The sequence below is a fragment of the Solea solea genome, chromosome 16 (assembly GCF_958295425.1).
Source record: "Solea solea chromosome 16, fSolSol10.1, whole genome shotgun sequence".
Classification (NCBI taxonomy): Eukaryota; Metazoa; Chordata; class Actinopteri; order Pleuronectiformes; family Soleidae; genus Solea; species Solea solea.
In genome coordinates this window covers 18201770-18224481 of record NC_081149.1, presented here as the reverse complement: position 1 = coordinate 18224481, position 22712 = coordinate 18201770, and the positions used below count along the sequence as shown (strand labels likewise).

The 22712-nt window shown below is 33.6% G+C and overlaps 1 protein-coding gene across 15 annotated transcripts in view; it reads right to left on the bottom strand.

Moving 5' to 3' along the window:
• Positions 1 to 22712, bottom strand: part of mapk8ip3 (mitogen-activated protein kinase 8 interacting protein 3) — a 46608-nt gene that overhangs the window by 5859 nt on the left and 18037 nt on the right. For 9 of the 15 annotated variants that reach the window (XM_058652938.1, XM_058652943.1, XM_058652939.1 and 6 more), the window contains 10 exons: positions 5128 to 5185; positions 4814 to 4965; positions 4636 to 4692; positions 4218 to 4388; positions 3082 to 3241; positions 2378 to 2428; positions 1270 to 1359; positions 779 to 934; positions 530 to 686; positions 63 to 260 (listed from right to left, as the gene is read on the bottom strand). In XM_058652938.1, the coding sequence (XP_058508921.1) occupies positions 63 to 260; positions 530 to 686; positions 779 to 934; positions 1270 to 1359; positions 2378 to 2428; positions 3082 to 3241; positions 4218 to 4388; positions 4636 to 4692; positions 4814 to 4965; positions 5128 to 5185 (1250 nt within the window). The remainder of the gene's footprint in view (positions 1 to 62; positions 261 to 529; positions 687 to 778; positions 935 to 1269; positions 1360 to 2377; positions 2429 to 3081; positions 3242 to 4217; positions 4389 to 4635; positions 4693 to 4813; positions 4966 to 5127; positions 5186 to 22712) is intronic. The other 6 variants (XM_058652942.1, XM_058652947.1, XM_058652953.1 and 3 more) reach the window with 3 other exon arrangements.

The following is a 22712-nucleotide window of genomic DNA, read 5'->3' as shown; positions in this document are numbered from 1 at the left end:
AATTCACACCTTCCTATAAAAATAAAAACAAATATGAAGGAGCTTTCACAGTGTGTGCCCACCTTGTCCTTTGTCCATTATGGGAGTGTCAGTGCGTGAGGAGCAGTTGCTGCGGGCGACGCTGCAGTTAGTGGCGCAGCCGACAAGAGTGATTCCAGCCAACATGCCCTCCACACTCCCAGTGTCCTCGCCTCCACCTGCACCACCATCACCTGGATCCAACACTATCTCTCCTGCTGGATAGTCACTCTCACTGGCAGCTGCAGACAACCACACAAAAACACGTCAGCCACTATGGAACACTGTGTTTTGTGCTTTGTGAACAGAAAGAATATCACATTATTTGTAAGCTGCATCCTTCAGCTTAAAACAGGCTCTGTCAAGCAAAACTATCAGACCTGACTGAGTGAGCGTATGTGTGGGGACAAGAGGCATTTATCTTGACACAATGAGTAGGGTTTTTGTTAGCAGTGAAATTCACTTCTGAAACCCTTTTGCGGGCACTTCATAAAGCATTAATCCGTCGTACCTGGCACACTGGAGATGCAGAGCACGTGAGCATTGCACACGTTGAACTGGTCAACAAGTGAGCCCGGCTGGTTGGCATCGATGATGACCACCTTGCTGGCAGAGTGGGTACTCGTGAGGATCCACACTCGACTGCTCATAGTGTCCGTCTCTTGGAGCTTGGAACAGGGAGAGAGGAGATTATTACGTACATGATACAACGCAAGACAATCATCTAGCGATACATCACGACGTGCTGTAGTTGGTTTACCTTCTTCTTCTCTGGTGAAGTGTGGTTGTTTTTCTTCTCAGCTCCATCGTCCTCAGCACGCAGCGGGTCGCTGTTGCCTGACAGCGCCTTGGCTGGCCCCACCTCCTGGCTGCTGGCCCTCCATCCTGTTAGGTCCACCCCCGCTGCACACCACAACTACGGGCACATGGGAGGGAAACAGTCACCCTGCCTTCTCCATCTCTGTAGCTCTGACATTGTCCTTTAATGACGTTAATGGTCCATAATAATAATAGCTTATATGTACTTTAGGCGAGGGCCATTGTTTCTACAGCAGCGGAAAAAAAACAGATGTAGCATTTTGTGTTTTAAGCAGAAGCTTAGAAAGCAAACAGCTAAGAATAACATCCTTTCTGGTACTTGTAGGCCACCGTAGTTCCCTGACACGCTTGTGAAATTCATCCACACTGGGCCTTTACATTCTAATAGTCTTCATGTCATCATGTCACTGTATTTTCCTCTTTTCATTTCACCTTCCTGTTGGGGTCCTTCTCCACCAGAGGGCGGCAGTAAACCGGGACGGGAACGTTCTTCATGCGATTGTCCTCTTTTTCGTTGGTGGTCTAAAAGAAGAGGTAAATGCAGTTTCAGTTAATGTAAAGTAAAGTCATGGACTACTGTCTGGTTCCTTCAGTACACCTTCAATGTTGCTGGGCACTGATGAAAACAAAGAACATCAAGGGTTTGTTACAGATACAGCAGGGAATAAAGAAAACATCACTGATGTCACCAGTCGGTGGTGTTTAGTTTGTGTTTGGTGTCTATTTTTAAGGTCCTATCATTTCCCATGAGGCCACTGTATCACCCCAGAGAAAACATGGACAGATAAATAATCACCTGTGTGGTTATTTAACTCCATTTGTAGCAGTACAGGACATATCCTGATGTGATGTGATGTGATGTTTTGACAGAAATGAAAAGTAGTTATCACTGCCAATGCAGAACTTTATCTTTGGTGCCATCTGGTGTTAGTCAGTGGGATGACAAGATGGCAAACTTTCCTTTTTACAAACAAAAACACCAAAGTCGAGTGTAATGGCGACATCAGCGTGTGTGTGTGTGTGTGTGTGTGTGTGTGTGTGTGTGTGTGTGTGTGTGTGTGTAGAGCAGATTGTAGCTCTTGTTTGTACCCAAATGTTTAAATGCACTTATTGTAAGTCGCTCTGGATAAAAGCGTCTGCTTAATGACATGTAATGTAATGTAATGTTGAGACAGACAGAGGTTAGAAGTTAAAAGTTTGAAGAAACGTTGGCAGAGAGAAAAACCAGCTCATGTTAATTCAACAAAGACAGAAGTTTGTCTGAGAGATGCAGTTTTGTGGTGTGTATGAGAAGAATGAAAATCAAAGATGCTGACTCATATCATGCCTCATATTCAAAACCTCCTTTTGATTCTCATGCATTTTCTGAATTTGATTCATGGCAAAGGTTGTACTTTGGTTAATAAAGCACTGGACTGAGGTGAGTGTTTGCAGGTATTAAGTGCCAGCTGCTGTCTGGAGGTTGGGGTTTTAAGGGGGAAGGTTAAAGGGGGAGTGACCGTAAAAAGGCGCATGCTGACACTCTGTCGGTCTCACTTGCCTGTTGTCTCTTCACAGGGGTGTCCTGAGCGCTGTCCGTCTGACCACCAGTCTGTGGGAGACCAGAGTTAGAGCCACCTGCCTACCAACACACTGCCCTCTGGCCTCTTAGCTGCACGGGATCAAACCAACTCAATCTGCCAGACACAACCTCAGGTGCACTTTGATGCTACTCGGTCGTGTTTATGTTTGAAACTTCAGTGGGAAAAAACGGAGACGGGAAAAACGGACCCACACAGACTGTTTAACTGTCATATCAGTCATTCTGGAGCTTAGTGAATCATAAAACATCCCATGAAAATGTTCACAGTAAAATCACAAACTACATATTGAGGTGTTTGTCACTTGTTAGGATGTCAAACCTGCTTTCATTTTTAAATGTAATTAATCACTTTAAACAGGACAAACAAGTCTTTGATTTTGTGAAATAATTTTGTTTTCAGTTCATAAATTCAAATTCATAAAATATTTTTTTACTATCTATTCATAACCTTAATGTATCATCAATGATAAAATGACATGTATATTTGCTTGAAGTCATAGATGAAAAGTATGTTCCGATTATCACTTCCCTGGCTACGACTAAACCACTGACGATGTTGTTCTCTCCCATGTAAACTGAGGGTAAACAGGGTGTGTTTTCGTTGCTAGAGGGGTCATGACCCCGAACATGTCAGGTGGTCCATGTACAGTATGCGTGCGTACCTGTTTAAATCGAGACGGCACACTCCAGCCACATGCCTGCATGATGCCGTCATCACGGCGCATGTGCTCGCGGACCTGCCGGTACTGCTCCCGCCGCTGCTCCCGGCGGGCCACGAGTGCTGAGTCACTGAGGAGAGACGCAACACCGTTACTCGCCAGTCTGCAAGCAACGGAGGAGAGAGAGGAAGAGGAGGAGGAGAGAAAAAGCGAAGCGTTAGCAGCCTGGCCAGCGAGCAGCGGGAGGCAGAGAGATGAAAAGATGAGAAGAGTGCACTGCTCTCTCTATCATGCACTATCTTTCATAAAGTCTATGAACAGTAGGCCTCAACAATTTTGCTTTTTTATTATTGCTATTTTTCTGAGAGATGTTGTGCTTGCAGTTTGAGTTGTGATTTAACCTTCATTTCATTCACAGAGCAAAATGTTAAATACTCTTTGTTTCCAAACATATATGGTTTACATTTTTATTGGTGGGCAACAATCAAAAATAGAGTAAATAAAGTGCAGCTTTCGGGATCTGCAAAATTGCTTTGTTTTCAATTTGAAATGATTAATAATTCAGCCGTAACTGACAGACTGTGGGAGGTGGACTCAATTTGCCCCAAATTAAATTGGAAACTGATCTGGCAAAAAAATCCAACTATCTTTCTCTGTGTCAAGCAGAAACCTCATCGGTTTAGCCGGCCTTCAAGCTGCAACGCCACTGATAGCTTGCAGACGGAAAGCTCCACATTCTGTCATTATACAAAATATAATAAATAATAAATATAGCATGAATGGAACAGTGGGCTGCCAACATGCACCAGGCAAAGCAAATTTATCCTGATTAATGCAAAGACATTTTGTGATTATATTCTTTTGCTTTGTTGGCGATCAGTGTTGTGCCGAATGTTAAAGGCTTCAAGCGCAGAAATTAATTAATCACAATGACTTTCAATGCCAGTTGCATGTTCATTAATGCGTTAACTGCTCAGTATACGTATATATATATATTTACTCTACAAGCTGCCACAAGCGAGCAAGCAACCAGGCGTTCAGACCCAAGCAGAGTGGGAAGCAGATAAGGGAGGAGCTTTTAGTGTGAAGTGTGAGTAAGTGTGACAGAAGATAATGGAGCTTGTTGCTCCATTGCTCACTCTTCAGGGAAGAACTCCAGAGTGCGGTTGGAGGTGGAGATCTGACACATGGTCTGACTGCGGCGCTGAGAGAAACCAGCCGGTGAGGGCGACTTGTAGTGTATGTTGACGCTGTAGTATGGACGCTTGACAGGCGGAGGGCTGGCCGATGAGCTGAAGAGACGTGCAAAACTGGTGGATGGAGTGAGAAAGAGAAGGAGAGGTTTATTTTTATGCTATCGTCCATCTTCTACCACTTTATCCTCCACATGAGAGTCGTGGAGGGTGCTGTGCCAATCCCAGCTGACATAGGGCAAAAGGTAGGGTTACACCCTGGACAGGTCACCAGTCTACACATGGCCACATAGAGACAAACAACCATTCACTCTCACTCTTACAGTCTATTTAGAGTGTAGTTGCATAAAAAACAGAATCTCACAATTGCCAGATGGTAGACTTCTTTTTCTCTTGAGTTGCAGGACTCTCTCTAGATGCCCTGAAAAACACAGAAAAGTGTAACTTTATTGAGAAATCAACAATTCCTTCACTATGTTGAGATTGGTGTTTTTCTGTGGTCAACCAGGATTTTCAGATCTACAGTAGTCCAGATCATCCACCTGATCATCTCTGTCCACCGTACAGCCTCCTGCAGCTCCATCAGCCTCTCTTTGTACTGGTTCCTCTCCATCAGCACTCGGGCCATCTCCACGCGGGTGAATCGTCGCCGTTGAATCATTGTCATGTCGCCATCTTGCATGGGTGATGAAAACTGGAAACATGAGAGGAGGCATTCTCATAATTCTAGCTTATCTATCTATCTATCTATCTATCTATCTATCTACTGTATCTAAAAATACACATAAAAAGACATCTTATAAAAAGAAATGATACAAAATAAATACAGTGAATCTGCAAGACTTATTTCACTCACATCATCACCTCCTTCATCCTTGGAGTCCTGAGATGCATTGAGAGCTTCTGCTCTTAACCTGCGACACCAAGGTAAAAAAAAAAGATATAAGGAAGTACAAAAATATGAGACAGGGAATGTTGAAAAGACTTTTGAAGCTGCTGTAGGCTGATTTGCTCACACAAAATGAAGTAACCAAACCAAAGCAGTTTCCTTTATAATAATATATATAATATACTGTCCGAGTGCGATTTAAACAAATCAACTTCATTACGTCAAAACATTTTGACAAAAAAGTCATAGTATAGTATGTGGTCCAAATTTTGGCAAAAAAGTCATAGTATAGTATGTGGTCCAAAATGTGACAAAGAAGTCATAGTATAGTATGTGGTCCAAAATGTGACAAAAAAGTCATAGTATAGTATGTGGTCCAAAATGTGACAAAAAAGTCATAGTATAGTATGTGGTCCAAAATGTGACAAAAAAGTCATAGTATAGTATGTCGTCCAAATTTTGATAAAAAAAGTCATATTATAGTATGTCGTCCAAATTTTGGCAAAAAAGTCATCGTATAGTATGTCGTCCAAACTTTGACAAAAAAGTCATAGTATAGTATGTCGTCCGTTATGTGAAAAAAAGGTCATAGGTTAGTATGTTGACACAGTAATAAAGGTTGACCTAGTGGCCTAATGGTTAATGCACTGGTCTTATAATCCAAGGATTGTCAATTCAAGACCCATTTGAGGCATAGTTCTTCAAAATGTCCCAACTGTGATATGTTGTCCAAATTCTGACAAAAAGGTCATAGTATTGTATGTCGTCCAAAATGTGACAAAAAAGTCATAGTATTGTATGTCGTCCAAAATGTGATAAAAAAGTCATGGTATTGTATGTGGTCCAAATTGTGACAAAAAAGTCATAGTATAGTATGTGGTACAAAATGTGACAAAAAAGTCATAGTATAGTATGCCGTCCAAATTTTGACAAAAAAGTCATATTATAGTATGCCGTCCAAATTTTGACAAAAAAGTCATCGTATAGTATGTCGTCCAAATTTTGACAAAAAAGTCATAGTATAGTATGTCGTCCAAATTTTGACAAAAAAGTCATAGTAAAGCATGTCGTCCAAATTTTGACAAAAAAGTCATAGTATAGTTTGTCGTCCGTTATGTGAAAAAAAGGTCATAGGTTAGTATGTTGACACAGTAATAACGGTTGACCTAGTGGCCTAATGGTTAAGGCACTGGTCTTATAATCCAAGGATTGTCAATTCAAGACCCATTTGAGGCATAGTAATTCAAAATGTCCCAGCTGTGATATGTTGTCCAAATTTTGACAAAAAGGTCATAGTATAGTATGTCGTCCAAATTTTGGCAAAAAAGTCATAATATATAGTATGTGGTCCAAAATGTGACAAAAAAGTCATAGTATAGTATGTGGTCCAAAATGTGACAAAAAAGTCATAGGTTAGTATGCTGTCCAAATTTTGATAAAAAAGTCATAGTATAGTATGTCGTCCAAAATGTAATAAAAAAGTCATAGTATAGTATGTCTTCCAAATTTTGGCAAAAAAGTCATAGTATATAGTATGTGGTCCAAAATGTGACAAAAAAGTCATAGTATAGTATGTCGTCCAAAATGTGACAAAAAAGTCATAGTATAGTATGTCGTCCAAAATGTAATAAAAAAGTCATAGTATAGTATATCTTCCAAATTTTGACAAAAAAGTCATAGTATAGTATGTCGTCCAAAATGTGACAAAAAACTCATAGTATAGTATGTTGTCCAAATTTTGACAAAAAAGTCATAGTATAGTATGTCGTCCACAATGTGACAAAAAAGTCATAGTATAGTATGTGGTCCAAAATGTGACAAAAAAGTCATAGTATAGTATGTGGTCCAAATTTTGGCAAAAAAGTCATAGTATAGTATGTGGTCCAAAATGTGACAAAAAAGTCATAGTATAGTATGTGGTCCAAAATGTGACAAAAAAGTCATAGGTTAGTATGCTGTCCAAATTTTGATAAAAAAGTCATAGTATAGTATGTCTTCCAAATTTTGGCAAAAAAGTCATAGTATAGTATGTGGTCCAAAATGTGACAAAAAAGTCATAGTATAGTATGTCGTCCACAATGTGACAAAAAAGTCATAGTATAGTATGTCGTCCAAATTTTGACAAAAAAGTCATAGTATAGTATGTCGTCCAAATTTTGACAAAAAAGTCATAGTATAGTATGTCGTCGAAAATGTGACAAAAAAGTCATAGTATAGTATGTGGTCCAAAATGTGACAAAAAAATCATAGTATAGTATGTCGTCCAAAATGTGACAAAAAAGTCATAGTATAGTATGTGGTCCAAAATGTGACAAAAAAGTCATAGTATAGTATGTGGTCCAAAATGTGACAAAAAAGTCATAGGTTAGTATGCTGTCCAAATTTTGATAAAAAAGTCATAGTATAGTATGTCGTCCAAATTTTGACAAAAAAGTGATAGTATAGTATGTCGTCCAAAATGTGACAAAAAAGTCATAGTATAGTATGTCATCCAAATTTTGATAAAAAAGTCATAGTATTGTATGTCGTCCAAAATGTGACAAAAAAGTCATAGTATAGTATGTCGTCCAAAATGTGACAAAAAAGTCATAGTATAGTATGCCGTCCAAATTTTGACAAAAAAGTCATAGTATAGTATGTCGTCCAAATTTTTACAAAAAAGTCATAGTATAGCATGTCGTCCAAATTTTGACAAAAAAGTCATAGTATAGTATAGCGTCCAAATTTTGACAAAAAAGTCATAGTATAGTATGTCGTCCAAAATGTAACAAAAAACTCATAGTATAGTATGTTGTCCAAATTTTGACAAAAAAGTCATAGTATAGTATGTGGTCCAAAATGTGACAAAAAAGTCATAGTATAGTATGTGGTCCAAAATGTGACAAGTCATAGGTTAGTATGCTGTCCAAATTTTGATAAAAAAGTCATAGTATAGTATGTCGTCCAAAATGTGACAAAAAAGTCATAGTATAGTATGTCGTCCAAAATGTGACAAAAAACTCATAGTAAAGTATGTCGTCCAAAATGTGACAAAAAAGTCATAGTATAGTATGTCGTCCAAATTTTGGCAAAAAAGTCATAGTATAGTATGTGGTCCAAAATGTGACAAAAAAGTCATAGTATAGTATGTGGTCAAAAATGTGACAAAAAAGTCATAGGTTAGTATGCTGTCCAAATTTTGATAAAAAAGTCATAGTATAGTATGTCGTCCAAAATGTGACAAAAAAGTCATAGTATAGTATGTTGTCCAAAATGTGACAAAAAAGTCATAGTATAGTATGTTGTCCAAATTTTGACATAAAAGTCATAGTATAGTATGTCGTCCAAATTTTTACAAAAAAGTCATAGTATAGCATGTCGTCCAAATTTTGACAAAAAAGTCATAGTATAGTATAGCGTCCAAATTTTGACAAAAAAGTCATAGTATAGTATGTCGTCCAAAATGTGACAAAAAAGTCATAGTATAGTATGTCGTCCAAAATGTAATAAAAAAGTCATAGTATAGTATGTCTTCCAAAATGTGACAAAAAAGTCATAGTATAGTATGTGGTCCAAAATGTGACAAAAAAGTCATAGTATAGTATGTCGTCCAAATTTTGGCAAAAAAGTCATAGTATATAGTATGTGGTCCAAAATGTGACAAAGAAGTCATAGTATAGTATGTGGTCCAAAATGTAACAAAAAAGTCATAGTATAGTATGTGGTCCAAAATGTGACAAAAAAGTCATAGGTTAGTATGCTGTCCAAATTTTGATAAAAAAGTCATAGTATAGTATGTCGTCCAAAATGTGACAAAAAAGTCATAGTATAGTATGTGGTCCAAAATGTGACAAAAAAGTCATACTATAGTATGTCGTCCAAATTTTGGCAAAAAAGTCATAGTATATAGTATGTGGTCCAAAATGTGACAAAGAAGTCATAGTATAGTATGTGGTCCAAAATGTGACAAAAAAGTCATAGTATAGTATGTGGTCCAAAATGTGACAAAAAAGTCATAGGTTAGTATGCTGTCCAAATTTTGATAAAAAAGTCATAGTATAGTATGTCGTCCAAAATGTGACAAAAAAGTCATAGTATAGTATGTCGTCCAAAATGTGACAAAAAAGTCATAGTATAGTATGTCGTCCAAATTTTGATTAAAAAAAGTCATATTATAGTATGTCGTCCAAAATGTGACAAAAAAGTCATAGTATAGTATGTCGTCCAAATTTTGACAAAAAAGTCATAGTATAGTATGTGGTCCAAAATGTGACAAAAAAGTCATAGTATAGTATGTGGTCCAAAATGTGACAAAAAAGTCATAGGTTAGTATGCTGTCCAAATTTTGATAAAAAAGTCATAGTATAGTATGTGGTCCAAAATGTGACAAAAAAGTCATAGTATAGTATGTCGTCCAAATTTTGGCAAAAAAGTCATAATATATAGTATGTCGTCCAAATTTTGGCAAAAAAGTCATAATATATAGTATGTGGTCCAAAATGTGACAAAAAAGTCATAGTATAGTATGTGGTCCAAAATGTGACAAAAAAGTCATAGGTTAGTATGCTGTCCAAATTTTGATAAAAAAGTCATAGTATAGTATGTCGTCCAAAATGTAATAAAAAAGTCATAGTATAGTATGTCTTCCAAATTTTGGCAAAAAAGTCATAGTATAGTATGTGGTCCAAAATGTGACAAAAAAGTCATAGTATAGTATGTCGTCCAAAATGTGACAAAAAAGTCATAGTATAGTATGTCTTCCAAATTTTGGCAAAAAAGTCATAGTATAGTATGTGGTCCAAAATGTGACAAAAAAGTCATAGTATAGTATGTCGTCCAAAATGTGACAAAAAAGTCATAGTATAGTATGTCGTCCAAAATGTAATAAAAAAGTCATAGTATAGTATGTCTTCCAAATTTTGACAAAAAAGTCATAGTATAGTATGTGGTCCAAAATGTGACAAAAAAGTCATAGTATAGTATGTGGTCCAAAATGTGACAAAAAAGTCATAGTATAGTATGTCGTCCAAATTTTGGCAAAAAAGTCATAGTATATAGTATGTGGTCCAAAATGTGACAAAGAAGTCATAGTATAGTATGTGGTCCAAAATGTAACAAAAAAGTCATAGTATAGTATGTGGTCCAAAATGTGACAAAAAAGTCATAGGTTAGTATGCTGTCCAAATTTTGATAAAAAAGTCATAGTATAGTATGTCGTCCAAATTTTGATTAAAAAAAGTCATATTATAGTATGTCGTCCAAAATGTGACAAAAAAGTCATAGTATAGTATGTCGTCCAAATTTTGACAAAAAAGTCATAGTATAGTTTGTCGTCCAAAATGTGACAAAAAAGTCATAGTAAAGTATGTGGTCCAAAATGTGACAAAAAAGTCATAGGTTAGTATGCTGTCCAAATTTTGATAAAAAAGTCATAGTATAGTATGTGGTCCAAAATGTGACAAAAAAGTCATAGTTTAGTATGTCGTCCAAATTATGGCAAAAAAGTCATAATATATAGTATGTGGTCCAAAATGTGACAAAGAAGTCATAGTATAGTATGTGGTCCAAAATGTGACAAAAAAGTCATAGTATAGTATGTGGTCCAAAATGTGACAAAAAAGTCATAGGTTAGTATGCTGTCCAAATTTTGATAAAAAAGTCATAGTATAGTATGTCGTCCAAAATGTAATAAAAAAGTCATAGTATAGTATGTCTTCCAAATTTTGGCAAAAAAGTCATAGTATATAGTATGTGGTCCAAAATGTGACAAAAAAGTCATAGTATAGTATGTCGTCCAAAATGTGACAAAAAAGTCATAGTATAGTACGTCGTCCAAAATGTAATAAAAAAGTCATAGTATAGTATATCTTCCAAATTTTGACAAAAAAGTCATAGTATAGTATGTCGTCCAAAAAATGTGACAAAAAACTCATAGTATAGTATGTTGTCCAAATTTTGACAAAAAAGTCATAGTATAGTATGTCGTCCACAATGTGACAAAAAAGTCATAGTATAGTATGTGGTCCAAAATGTGACAAAAAAGTCATAGTATAGTATGTGGTCCAAATTTTGGCAAAAAAGTCATAGTATAGTATGTGGTCCAAAATGTGACAAAAAAGTCATAGTATAGTATGTGGTCCAAAATGTGACAAAAAAGTCATAGGTTAGTATGCTGTCCAAATTTTGATAAAAAAGTCATAGTATAGTATGTCTTCCAAATTTTGGCAAAAAAGTCATAGTATAGTATGTGGTCCAAAATGTGACAAAAAAGTCATAGTATAGTATGTCGTCCACAATGTGACAAAAAAGTCATAGTATAGTATGTCGTCCAAATTTTGACAAAAAAGTCATAGTATAGTATGTCGTCGAAAATGTGACAAAAAAGTCATAGTATAGTATGTGGTCCAAAATGTGACAAAAAAGTCATAGGTTAGTATGCTGTCCAAATTTTGATAAAAAAGTCATAGTATAGTATGTGGTCCAAAATGTGACAAAAAAGTCATAGTATAGTATGTCGTCCAAATTTTGGCAAAAAAGTCATAGTATATAGTATGTCTTCCAAATTTTGGCAAAAAAGTCATAGTATAGTATGTGGTCCAAAATGTGACAAAAAAATCATAGTATAGTATGTCGTCCAAAATGTGACAAAAAAGTCATAGTATAGTATGTGGTCCAAAATGTGACAAAAAAGTCATAGGTTAGTATGCTGTCCAAATTTTGATAAAAAAGTCATAGTATAGTATGTCGTCCAAAATGTAATAAAAAAGTCATAGTATAGTATGTCGTCCAAATTTTGATAAAAAAGTCATACTATTGTATGTCGTCCAAAATGTGACAAAAAAGTCATAGTATAGTATGTCGTCCAAAATGTGACAAAAAAGTCATAGTATAGTATGCCGTCCAAATTTTGACAAAAAAGTCATAGTATAGTATGTCGTCCAAATTTTTACAAAAAAGTCATAGTATAGCATGTCGTCCAAATTTTGACAAAAAAGTCATAGTATAGTATAGCGTCCAAATTTTGACAAAAAAGTCATAGTATAGTATGTCGTCCAAAATGTGACAAAAAACTCATAGTATAGTATGTTGTCCAAATTTTGACAAAAAAGTCATAGTATAGTATTTGGTCCAAAATGTGACAAAAAAGTCATAGTATAGTATGTGGTCCAAAATGTGACAAAAAAGTCATAGGTTAGTATGCTGTCCAAATTTTGATAAAAAAGTCATAGTATAGTATGTCGTCCAAAATGTGACAAAAAAGTCATAGTATAGTATGTCGTCCAAAATGTGACAAAAAACTCATAGTAAAGTATGTCGTCCAAAATGTGACAAAAAAGTCATAGTATAGTATGTCGTCCAAATTTTGGCAAAAAAGTCATAGTATAGTATGTGGTCCAAAATGTGACAAAAAAGTCATAGTATAGTATGTGGTCAAAAATGTGACAAAAAAGTCATAGGTTAGTATGCTGTCCAAATTTTGATAAAAAAGTCATAGTATAGTATGTTGTCCAAATTTTGACATAAAAGTCATAGTATAGTATGTCGTCCAAATTTTTACAAAAAAGTCATAGTATAGCATGTCGTCCAAATTTTGACAAAAAAGTCATAGTATAGTATAGCGTCCAAATTTTGACAAAAAAGTCATAGTATAGTATGTCGTCCAAAATGTGACAAAAAAGTCATAGTATAGTATGTGGTCCAAAATGTAATAAAAAAGTCATAGTATAGTATGTCTTCCAAATTTTGACAAAAAAGTCATAGTATAGTATGTGGTCCAAAATGTGACAAAAAAGTCATAGTATAGTATGTGGTCCAAAATGTGACAAAAAAGTCATAGTATAGTATGTCGTCCAAATTTTGGCAAAAAAGTCATAGTATATAGTATGTGGTCCAAAATGTGACAAAGAAGTCATAGTATAGTATGTGGTCCAAAATGTAACAAAAAAGTCATAGTATAGTATGTGGTCCAAAATGTGACAAAAAAGTCATAGGTTAGTATGCTGTCCAAATTTTGATAAAAAAGTCATAGTATAGTATGTCGTCCAAAATGTGACAAAAAAGTCATAGTATAGTATGTCGTCCAAAATGTGACAAAAAAGTCATAGTATAGTATGTCGTCCAAAATGTGACAAAAAAGTCATAGTAAAGTATGTGGTCCAAAATGTGACAAAAAAGTCATAGGTTAGTATGCTGTCCAAATTTTGATAAAAAAGTCATAGTATAGTATGTGGTCCAAAATGTGACAAAAAAGTCATAGTATAGTATGTCGTCCAAATTTTGGCAAAAAAGTCATAATATATAGTATGTGGTCCAAAATGTGACAAAGAAGTCATAGTATAGTATGTGGTCCAAAATGTGACAAAAAAGTCATAGTATAGTATGTGGTCCAAAATGTGACAAAAAAGTCATAGGTTAGTATGCTGTCCAAATTTTGATAAAAAAGTCATAGTATAGTATGTCGTCCAAAATGTAATAAAAAAGTCATAGTATAGTATGTCTTCCAAATTTTGGCAAAAAAGTCATAGTATATAGTATGTGGTCCAAAATGTGACAAAAAAGTCATAGTATAGTATGTCGTCCAAAATGGGACAAAAAAGTCATAGTATAGTATGTCGTCCAAAATGTAATAAAAAAGTCATAGTATAGTATATCTTCCAAATTTTGACAAAAAAGTCATAGTATAGTATGTCGTCCAAAATGTGACAAAAAACTCATAGTATAGTATGTTGTCCAAATTTTGACAAAAAAGTCATAGTATAGTATGTCGTCCACAATGTGACAAAAAAGTCATAGTATAGTATGTGGTCCAAAATGTGACAAAAAAGTCATAGTATAGTATGTGGTCCAAATTTTGGCAAAAAAGTCATAGTATAGTATGTGGTCCAAAATGTGACAAAAAAGTCATAGTATAGTATGTGGTCCAAAATGTGACAAAAAAGTCATAGGTTAGTATGCTGTCCAAATTTTGATAAAAAAGTCATAGTATAGTATGTTGTCCAAATTTTGACATAAAAGTCATAGGTTAGTATGTCGTCCAAATTTTGACAAAAAAATCATAGTATAGTATGTCGTCCAAAATGTGACAAAAAAGTCATAGTATAGTATGTGGTCCAAAATGTGACAAAAAAGTCATAGTATAGTATGTGGTCCAAAATGTGACAAAAAAGTCATAGGTTAGTATGCTGTCCAAATTTTGACAAAAAAGTCATAGTATATAGTATGTCGTCCAAAATGTGACAAAAAAGTCATAGTATAGTATGTCGTCCAAATTTTGATAAAAAAGTCATAGTATTGTATGTCGTCCAAAATGTGACAAAAAAGTCATAGTATAGTATGTGGTCCAAAATGTGACAAAAAAGTCATAGTATAGTATGCCGTCCAAATTTTGTCAAAAAAGTCATAGTATAGTATGTCGTCCAAATTTTTACAAAAAAGTCATAGTATAGCATGTCGTCCAAATTTTGACAAAAAAGTCATAGTATAGTATAGCGTCCAAATTTTGACAAAAAAGTCATAGTATAGTATGTCGTCCAAAATGTGACAAAAAACTCATAGTATAGTATGTTGTCCAAATTTTGACAAAAAAGTCATAGTATAGTATGTGGTCCAAAATGTGACAAAAAAGTCATAGTATATTATGTGGTCCAAAATGTGACAAAAAAGTCATAGTATAGTATGTGGTCCAAATTTTGGCAAAAAAGTCATAGTATAGTATGTGGTCCAAAATGTGACAAAAAAGTCATAGTATAGTATGTGGTCCAAAATGTGACAAAAAGTCATAGGTTAGTATGCTGTCCAAATTTTGATAAAAAAGTCATAGTATAGTATGTCTTCCAAATTTTGCCAAAAAAGTCATAGTATAGTATGTGGTCCAAAATGTGACAAAAAAGTCATAGTATAGTATGTTGTCCAAATTTTGACAAAAAAGTCATAGTATAGTATGTCGTCCACAATGTGACAAAAAAGTCATAGTATAGTATGTCGTCCAAATTTTGACAAAAAAGTCATAGTATAGTATGTCGTCCAAATTTTGACAAAAAAGTCATAGTATAGTATGTCGTCGAAAATGTGACAAAAAAGTCATAGTATAGTATGTGGTCCAAAATGTGACAAAAAAGTCATAGGTTAGTATGCTGTCCAAATTTTGATAAAAAAGTCATAGTATAGTATGTGGTCCAAAATGTGACAAAAAAGTCATAGTATAGTATGTCGTCCAAATTTTGGCAAAAAAGTCATAGTATATAGTATGTCTTCCAAATTTTGGCAAAAAAGTCATAGTATAGTATGTGGTCCAAAATGTGACAAAAAAATCATAGTATAGTATGTCGTCCAAAATGTGACAAAAAAGTCATAGTATAGTATGTGGTCCAAAATGTGACAAAAAAGTCATAGTATAGTATGTGGTCCAAAATGTGACAAAAAAGTCATAGGTTAGTATGCTGTCCAAATTTTGATAAAAAAGTCATAGTATAGTATGTCGTCCAAATTTTGACAAAAACGTGATAGTATATAGTATGTCGTCCAAAATGTGACAAAAAAGTCATAGTATAGTATGTCGTCCAAATTTTGATAAAAAAGTCATAGTATTGTATGTCGTCCAAAATGTGACAAAAAAGTCATAGTATAGTATGTCGTCCAAAATGTGACAAAAAAGTCATCGTATAGTATGCCGTCCAAATTTTGACAAAAAAGTCATAGTATAGTATGTCGTCCAAATTTTTACAAAAAAGTCAGTATAGCATGTCGTCCAAATTTTGACAAAAAAGTCATAGTATAGTATGTCGTCCAAATTTTGACAAAAAAGTCATAGTATAGTATGTCGTCCAAAATGTGACAAAAAACTCATAGTATAGTATGTTGTCCAAATTTTGACAAAAAAGTCATAGTATAGTATGTGGTCCAAAATGTGACAAAAAAGTCATAGTATAGTATGTGGTCCAAAATGTGACAAAAAAGTCATAGGTTAGTATGCTGTCCAAATTTTGATAAAAAAGTCATAGTATAGTATGTCGTCCAAAATGTGACAAAAAAGTCATAGTATAGTATGTCGTCCAAAATGTGACAAAAAACTCATAGTAAAGTATGTCGTCCAAAATGTGACAAAAAAGTCATAGTATAGTATGTCGTCCAAATTTTGGCAAAAAAGTCATAGTATAGTATGTGGTCCAAAATGTGACAAAAAAGTCATAGTATAGTATGTGGTCAAAAATGTGACAAAAAAGTCATAGGTTAGTATGCTGTCCAAATTTTGATAAAAAAGTCATAGTATAGTATGTCGTCCAAAATGTGACAAAAAAGTCATAGTATAGTATGTTGTCCAAATTTTGACATAAAAGTCATAGTATAGTATGTCGTCCAAATTTTTACAAAAAAGTCATAGTATAGCATGTCGTCCACATTTTGACAAAAAAGTCATAGTATAGTATAGCGTCCAAATTTTGACAAAAAAGTCATAGTATAGTATGTCGTCCAAAATGTGACAAAAAAGTCATAGTATAGTATGTCGTCCAAATTTTGATAAAAAAGTCATAGTATTGTATGTCGTCCAAAATGTGACAAAAAAGTCATAGTATAGTATGTCGTCCAAAATGTGACAAAAAAGTCATAGTATAGTATGCCGTCCAAATTTTGACAAGAAAGTCATAGTATAGTATGTCGTCCAAATTTTTACAAGAAAGTCATAGTATAGTATGTCGTCCAAATTTTTACAAAAAAGTCATAGTATAGCATGTCGTCCAAATTTTGACAAAAAAGTCATAGTATAGTATGTCGTCCAAATTTTGATAAAAAAAGTCATAGTATAGTATGTCGTCCAAAATGTGACAAAAAAGTCATAGGTTAGTATTTCGTCCAAATTTTGACAAAAAAGCCATAGTATAGTATGTGGTCCAAAATGTGACAAAAAAGTCATAGTATAGTATGTGGTCCAAAATGTGACAAAAAAGTCATAGTATAGTATGTCGTCCAAATTTTGATTAAAAAAGTCATAGTATAGTATGTGGTCCAAAATGTGACAAAAAAGTCATAGTATAGTATGTCGTCCAAATTTTGACAAAAAAGTCATAGTATAGTATGTCGTCCAAAATGTGACAAAAAAGTCATAGTATAGTATGTCGTCCAAAATGTGACAAAAAAGTCATAGTATAGTATGTCGTCCAAAATGTGACAAAAAAGTCATAGTATAGTATGCCGTCCAAATTTTGACAAAAAAGTCATAGTATAGTGTGTCGTCCAAATTTTTACAAAAAAGTCATAGTATAGCATGTCGTCCAAATTTTGACAAAAAAGTCATAGTATAGTATAGCGTCCAAATTTTGACAAAAAAGTCATAGTATAGTATGTCGTCCAAAATGTGACAAAAAACTCATAGTATAGTATGTTGTCCAAATTTTGACAAAAAAGTCATAGTATAGTATGTGGTCCAAAATGTGACAAAAAAGTCATAGTATAGTATGTGGTCCAAAATGTGACAAAAAAGTCATAGGTTAGTATGCTGTCCAAATTTTGATAAAAAAGTCATAGTATAGTATGTGGTCCAAAATGTGACAAAAAAGTCATAGTATAGTATGTCGTCCAAATTTTGGCAAAAAAGTCATAGTCTATAGTATGTGGTCCAAAACGTGACAAAGAAGTCATAGTATAGTATGTGGTCCAAAATGTGACAAAAAAGTCATAGTATAGTATGTGGTCCAAAATGTGACAAAGAAGTCATATGTCATCCAAAATGTGACAAAGAAGTCATAGTATAGTTTGTGGTCCAAAATGTGACAAAAAAGTCATAGTATAGTATGTGGTCCAAAATGTGACAAAAAAGTCATAGTATAGTATGTGGTCCAAAATGTGACAAAAAAGTCATAGTATAGTATGTCGTCCAAATTTTGATAAAAAAAGTCATAGTATAGTATGTCGTCCAAAATGTGACAAAAAAGTCATAATATAGTATGTCGTCCAAATTTTGACAAAAAAGTCATAGTATAGTATGTCGTCCAAAATGTGACAAAAAAGTCATAGTATAGTATGTTGTCCAAAATGTGACAAAAAAGTCATAGGTTAGTATTTCGTCCAAATTTTGACAAAAAAGCCATAGTATAGTATGTGGTCCAAAATGTGACAAAAAAGTCATATATAGTATGTGGTCCAAAATGTGACAAAAAAGTCATAGTATAGTATGTCGTCCAAATTTTGATTAAAAAAGTCATAGTATAGTATGTCGTCCAAAATGTGACAAAAAAGTCATAGTATAGTATGTCGTCCAAATTTTGACAAAAAAGTCATAGTATAGTATGTCGTCCAAAATGTGACAAAAAAGTCATAGTATAGTATGTCGTCCAAAATGTGACAAAAAAGTCATAGTATAGTATGTCGTCCAAAATGTGACAAAAAAGTCATAGGTTAGTATTTCGTCCAAATTTTGACAAAAAAGCCATAGTATAGTATGTGGTCCAAAATGTGACAAAAAAGTCATAGTATAGTATGTGGTCCAAAATGTGACAAAAAAGTCATAGTATAGTATGTCGTCCAAATTTTGATTAAAAAAGTCATAGTATAGTATGTCGTCCAAAATGTGACAAAAAAGTCATAGTATAGTATGTCGTCCAAATTTTGACAAAAAAGTCATAGTATAGTATGTCGTCCAAAATGTGACAAAAAAGTCATAGTAGTATGTCGTCCAAAATGTGACAAAAAAGTCATAGTATAGTATGTCGTCCAAAATGTGACAAAAAAGTCATAGGTTAGTATGTCGTCCAAATTTTGACAAAAAAGCCATAGTATAGTATGTGGTCCAAAATGTGACAAAAAAGTCATAGTATAGTATGTCGTCCAAAATGTGACAAAGAAGTCATAGTATAGTATGTCGTCCAAATTTTGACAAAAAAGTCATATCATAGTATGTTTTCCATTTTTTGACATGAAACTCATAGTTTATAGTATGTCGTCCAAAATGTGACAAAAAAGTCATAGTATAGTATGCCGTCCAAATTTTGACAAGAAAGTCATAGTATAGTATGTCGTCCAAATTTTTACAAGAAAGTCATAGTATAGTATGTCGTCCAAATTTTTACAAAAAAGTCATAGTATAGCATGTCGTCCAAATTTTGACAAAAAAGTCATAGTATAGTATGTCGTCCAAATTTTGATAAAAAAAGTCATAGTATAGTATGTCGTCCAAAATGTGACAAAAAAGTCATAGGTTAGTATTTCGTCCAAATTTTGACAAAAAAGCCATAGTATAGTATGTGGTCCAAAATGTGACAAAAAAGTCATAGTATAGTATGTGGTCCAAAATGTGACAAAAAAGTCATAGTATAGTATGTCGTCCAAATTTTGATTAAAAAAGTCATAGTATAGTATGTGGTCCAAAATGTGACAAAAAAGTCATAGTATAGTATGTCGTCCAAATTTTGACAAAAAAGTCATAGTATAGTATGTCGTCCAAAATGTGACAAAAAAGTCATAGTATAGTATGTCGTCCAAAATGTGACAAAAAAGTCATAGTATAGTATGTCGTCCAAAATGTGACAAAAAAGTCATAGTATAGTATGCCGTCCAAATTTTGACAAAAAAGTCATAGTATAGTGTGTCGTCCAAATTTTTACAAAAAAGTCATAGTATAGCATGTCGTCCAAATTTTGACAAAAAAGTCATAGTATAGTATAGCGTCCAAATTTTGACAAAAAAGTCATAGTATAGTATGTCGTCCAAAATGTGACAAAAAACTCATAGTATAGTATGTTGTCCAAATTTTGACAAAAAAGTCATAGTATAGTATGTGGTCCAAAATGTGACAAAAAAGTCATAGTATAGTATGTGGTCCAAAATGTGACAAAAAAGTCATAGGTTAGTATGCTGTCCAAATTTTGATAAAAAAGTCATAGTATAGTATGTGGTCCAAAATGTGACAAAAAAGTCATAGTATAGTATGTCGTCCAAATTTTGGCAAAAAAGTCATAGTCTATAGTATGTGGTCCAAAACGTGACAAAGAAGTCATAGTATAGTATGTGGTCCAAAATGTGACAAAAAAGTCATAGTATAGTATGTGGTCCAAAATGTGACAAAGAAGTCATATGTCATCCAAAATGTGACAAAGAAGTCATAGTATAGTTTGTGGTCCAAAATGTGACAAAAAAGTCATAGTATAGTATGTGGTCCAAAATGTGACAAAAAAGTCATAGTATAGTATGTCGTCCAAATTTTGATAAAAAAAGTCATAGTATAGTATGTGGTCCAAAATGTGACAAAAAAGTCATAGTATAGTATGTCGTCCAAATTTTGGCAAAAAAGTCATAGTCTATAGTATGTGGTCCAAAACGTGACAAAGAAGTCATAGTATAGTATGTGGTCCAAAATGTGACAAAAAAGTCATAGTATAGTATGTGGTCCAAAATGTGACAAAGAAGTCATATGTCATCCAAAATGTGACAAAGAAGTCATAGTATAGTTTGTGGTCCAAAATGTGACAAAAAAGTCATAGTATAGTATGCCGTCCAAATTTTGTCAAAAAAGTCATAGTATAGTATGTCGTCCAAATTTTTACAAAAAAGTCATAGTATAGCATGTCGTCCAAATTTTGACAAAAAAGTCATAGTATAGTATAGCGTCCAAATTTTGACAAAAAAGTCATAGTATAGTATGTCGTCCAAAATGTGACAAAAAACTCATAGTATAGTATGTTGTCCAAATTTTGACAAAAAAGTCATAGTATAGTATGTGGTCCAAAATGTGACAAAAAAGTCATAGTATATTATGTGGTCCAAAATGTGACAAAAAAGTCATAGTATAGTATGTGGTCCAAATTTTGGCAAAAAAGTCATAGTATAGTATGTGGTCCAAAATGTGACAAAAAAGTCATAGTATAGTATGTGGTCCAAAATGTGACAAAAAGTCATAGGTTAGTATGCTGTCCAAATTTTGATAAAAAAGTCATAGTATAGTATGTCTTCCAAATTTTGCCAAAAAAGTCATAGTATAGTATGTGGTCCAAAATGTGACAAAAAAGTCATAGTATAGTATGTTGTCCAAATTTTGACAAAAAAGTCATAGTATAGTATGTCGTCCACAATGTGACAAAAAAGTCATAGTATAGTATGTCGTCCAAATTTTGACAAAAAAGTCATAGTATAGTATGTCGTCCAAATTTTGACAAAAAAGTCATAGTATAGTATGTCGTCGAAAATGTGACAAAAAAGTCATAGTATAGTATGTGGTCCAAAATGTGACAAAAAAGTCATAGGTTAGTATGCTGTCCAAATTTTGATAAAAAAGTCATAGTATAGTATGTGGTCCAAAATGTGACAAAAAAGTCATAGTATAGTATGTCGTCCAAATTTTGGCAAAAAAGTCATAGTATATAGTATGTCTTCCAAATTTTGGCAAAAAAGTCATAGTATAGTATGTGGTCCAAAATGTGACAAAAAAATCATAGTATAGTATGTCGTCCAAAATGTGACAAAAAAGTCATAGTATAGTATGTGGTCCAAAATGTGACAAAAAAGTCATAGTATAGTATGTGGTCCAAAATGTGACAAAAAAGTCATAGGTTAGTATGCTGTCCAAATTTTGATAAAAAAGTCATAGTATAGTATGTCGTCCAAATTTTGACAAAAACGTGATAGTATATAGTATGTCGTCCAAAATGTGACAAAAAAGTCATAGTATAGTATGTCGTCCAAATTTTGATAAAAAAGTCATAGTATTGTATGTCGTCCAAAATGTGACAAAAAAGTCATAGTATAGTATGTCGTCCAAAATGTGACAAAAAAGTCATCGTATAGTATGCCGTCCAAATTTTGACAAAAAAGTCATAGTATAGTATGTCGTCCAAATTTTTACAAAAAAGTCATAGTATAGCATGTCGTCCAAATTTTGACAAAAAAGTCATAGTATAGTATGTCGTCCAAATTTTGACAAAAAAGTCATAGTATAGTATGTCGTCCAAAATGTGACAAAAAACTCATAGTATAGTATGTTGTCCAAATTTTGACAAAAAAGTCATAGTATAGTATGTGGTCCAAAATGTGACAAAAAAGTCATAGTATAGTATGTGGTCCAAAATGTGACAAAAAAGTCATAGGTTAGTATGCTGTCCAAATTTTGATAAAAAAGTCATAGTATAGTATGTCGTCCAAAATGTGACAAAAAAGTCATAGTATAGTATGTCGTCCAAAATGTGACAAAAAACTCATAGTAAAGTATGTCGTCCAAAATGTGACAAAAAAGTCATAGTATAGTATGTCGTCCAAATTTTGGCAAAAAAGTCATAGTATAGTATGTGGTCCAAAATGTGACAAAAAAGTCATAGTATAGTATGTGGTCAAAAATGTGACAAAAAAGTCATAGGTTAGTATGCTGTCCAAATTTTGATAAAAAAGTCATAGTATAGTATGTCGTCCAAAATGTGACAAAAAAGTCATAGTATAGTATGTTGTCCAAATTTTGACATAAAAGTCATAGTATAGTATGTCGTCCAAATTTTTACAAAAAAGTCATAGTATAGCATGTCGTCCACATTTTGACAAAAAAGTCATAGTATAGTATAGCGTCCAAATTTTGACAAAAAAGTCATAGTATAGTA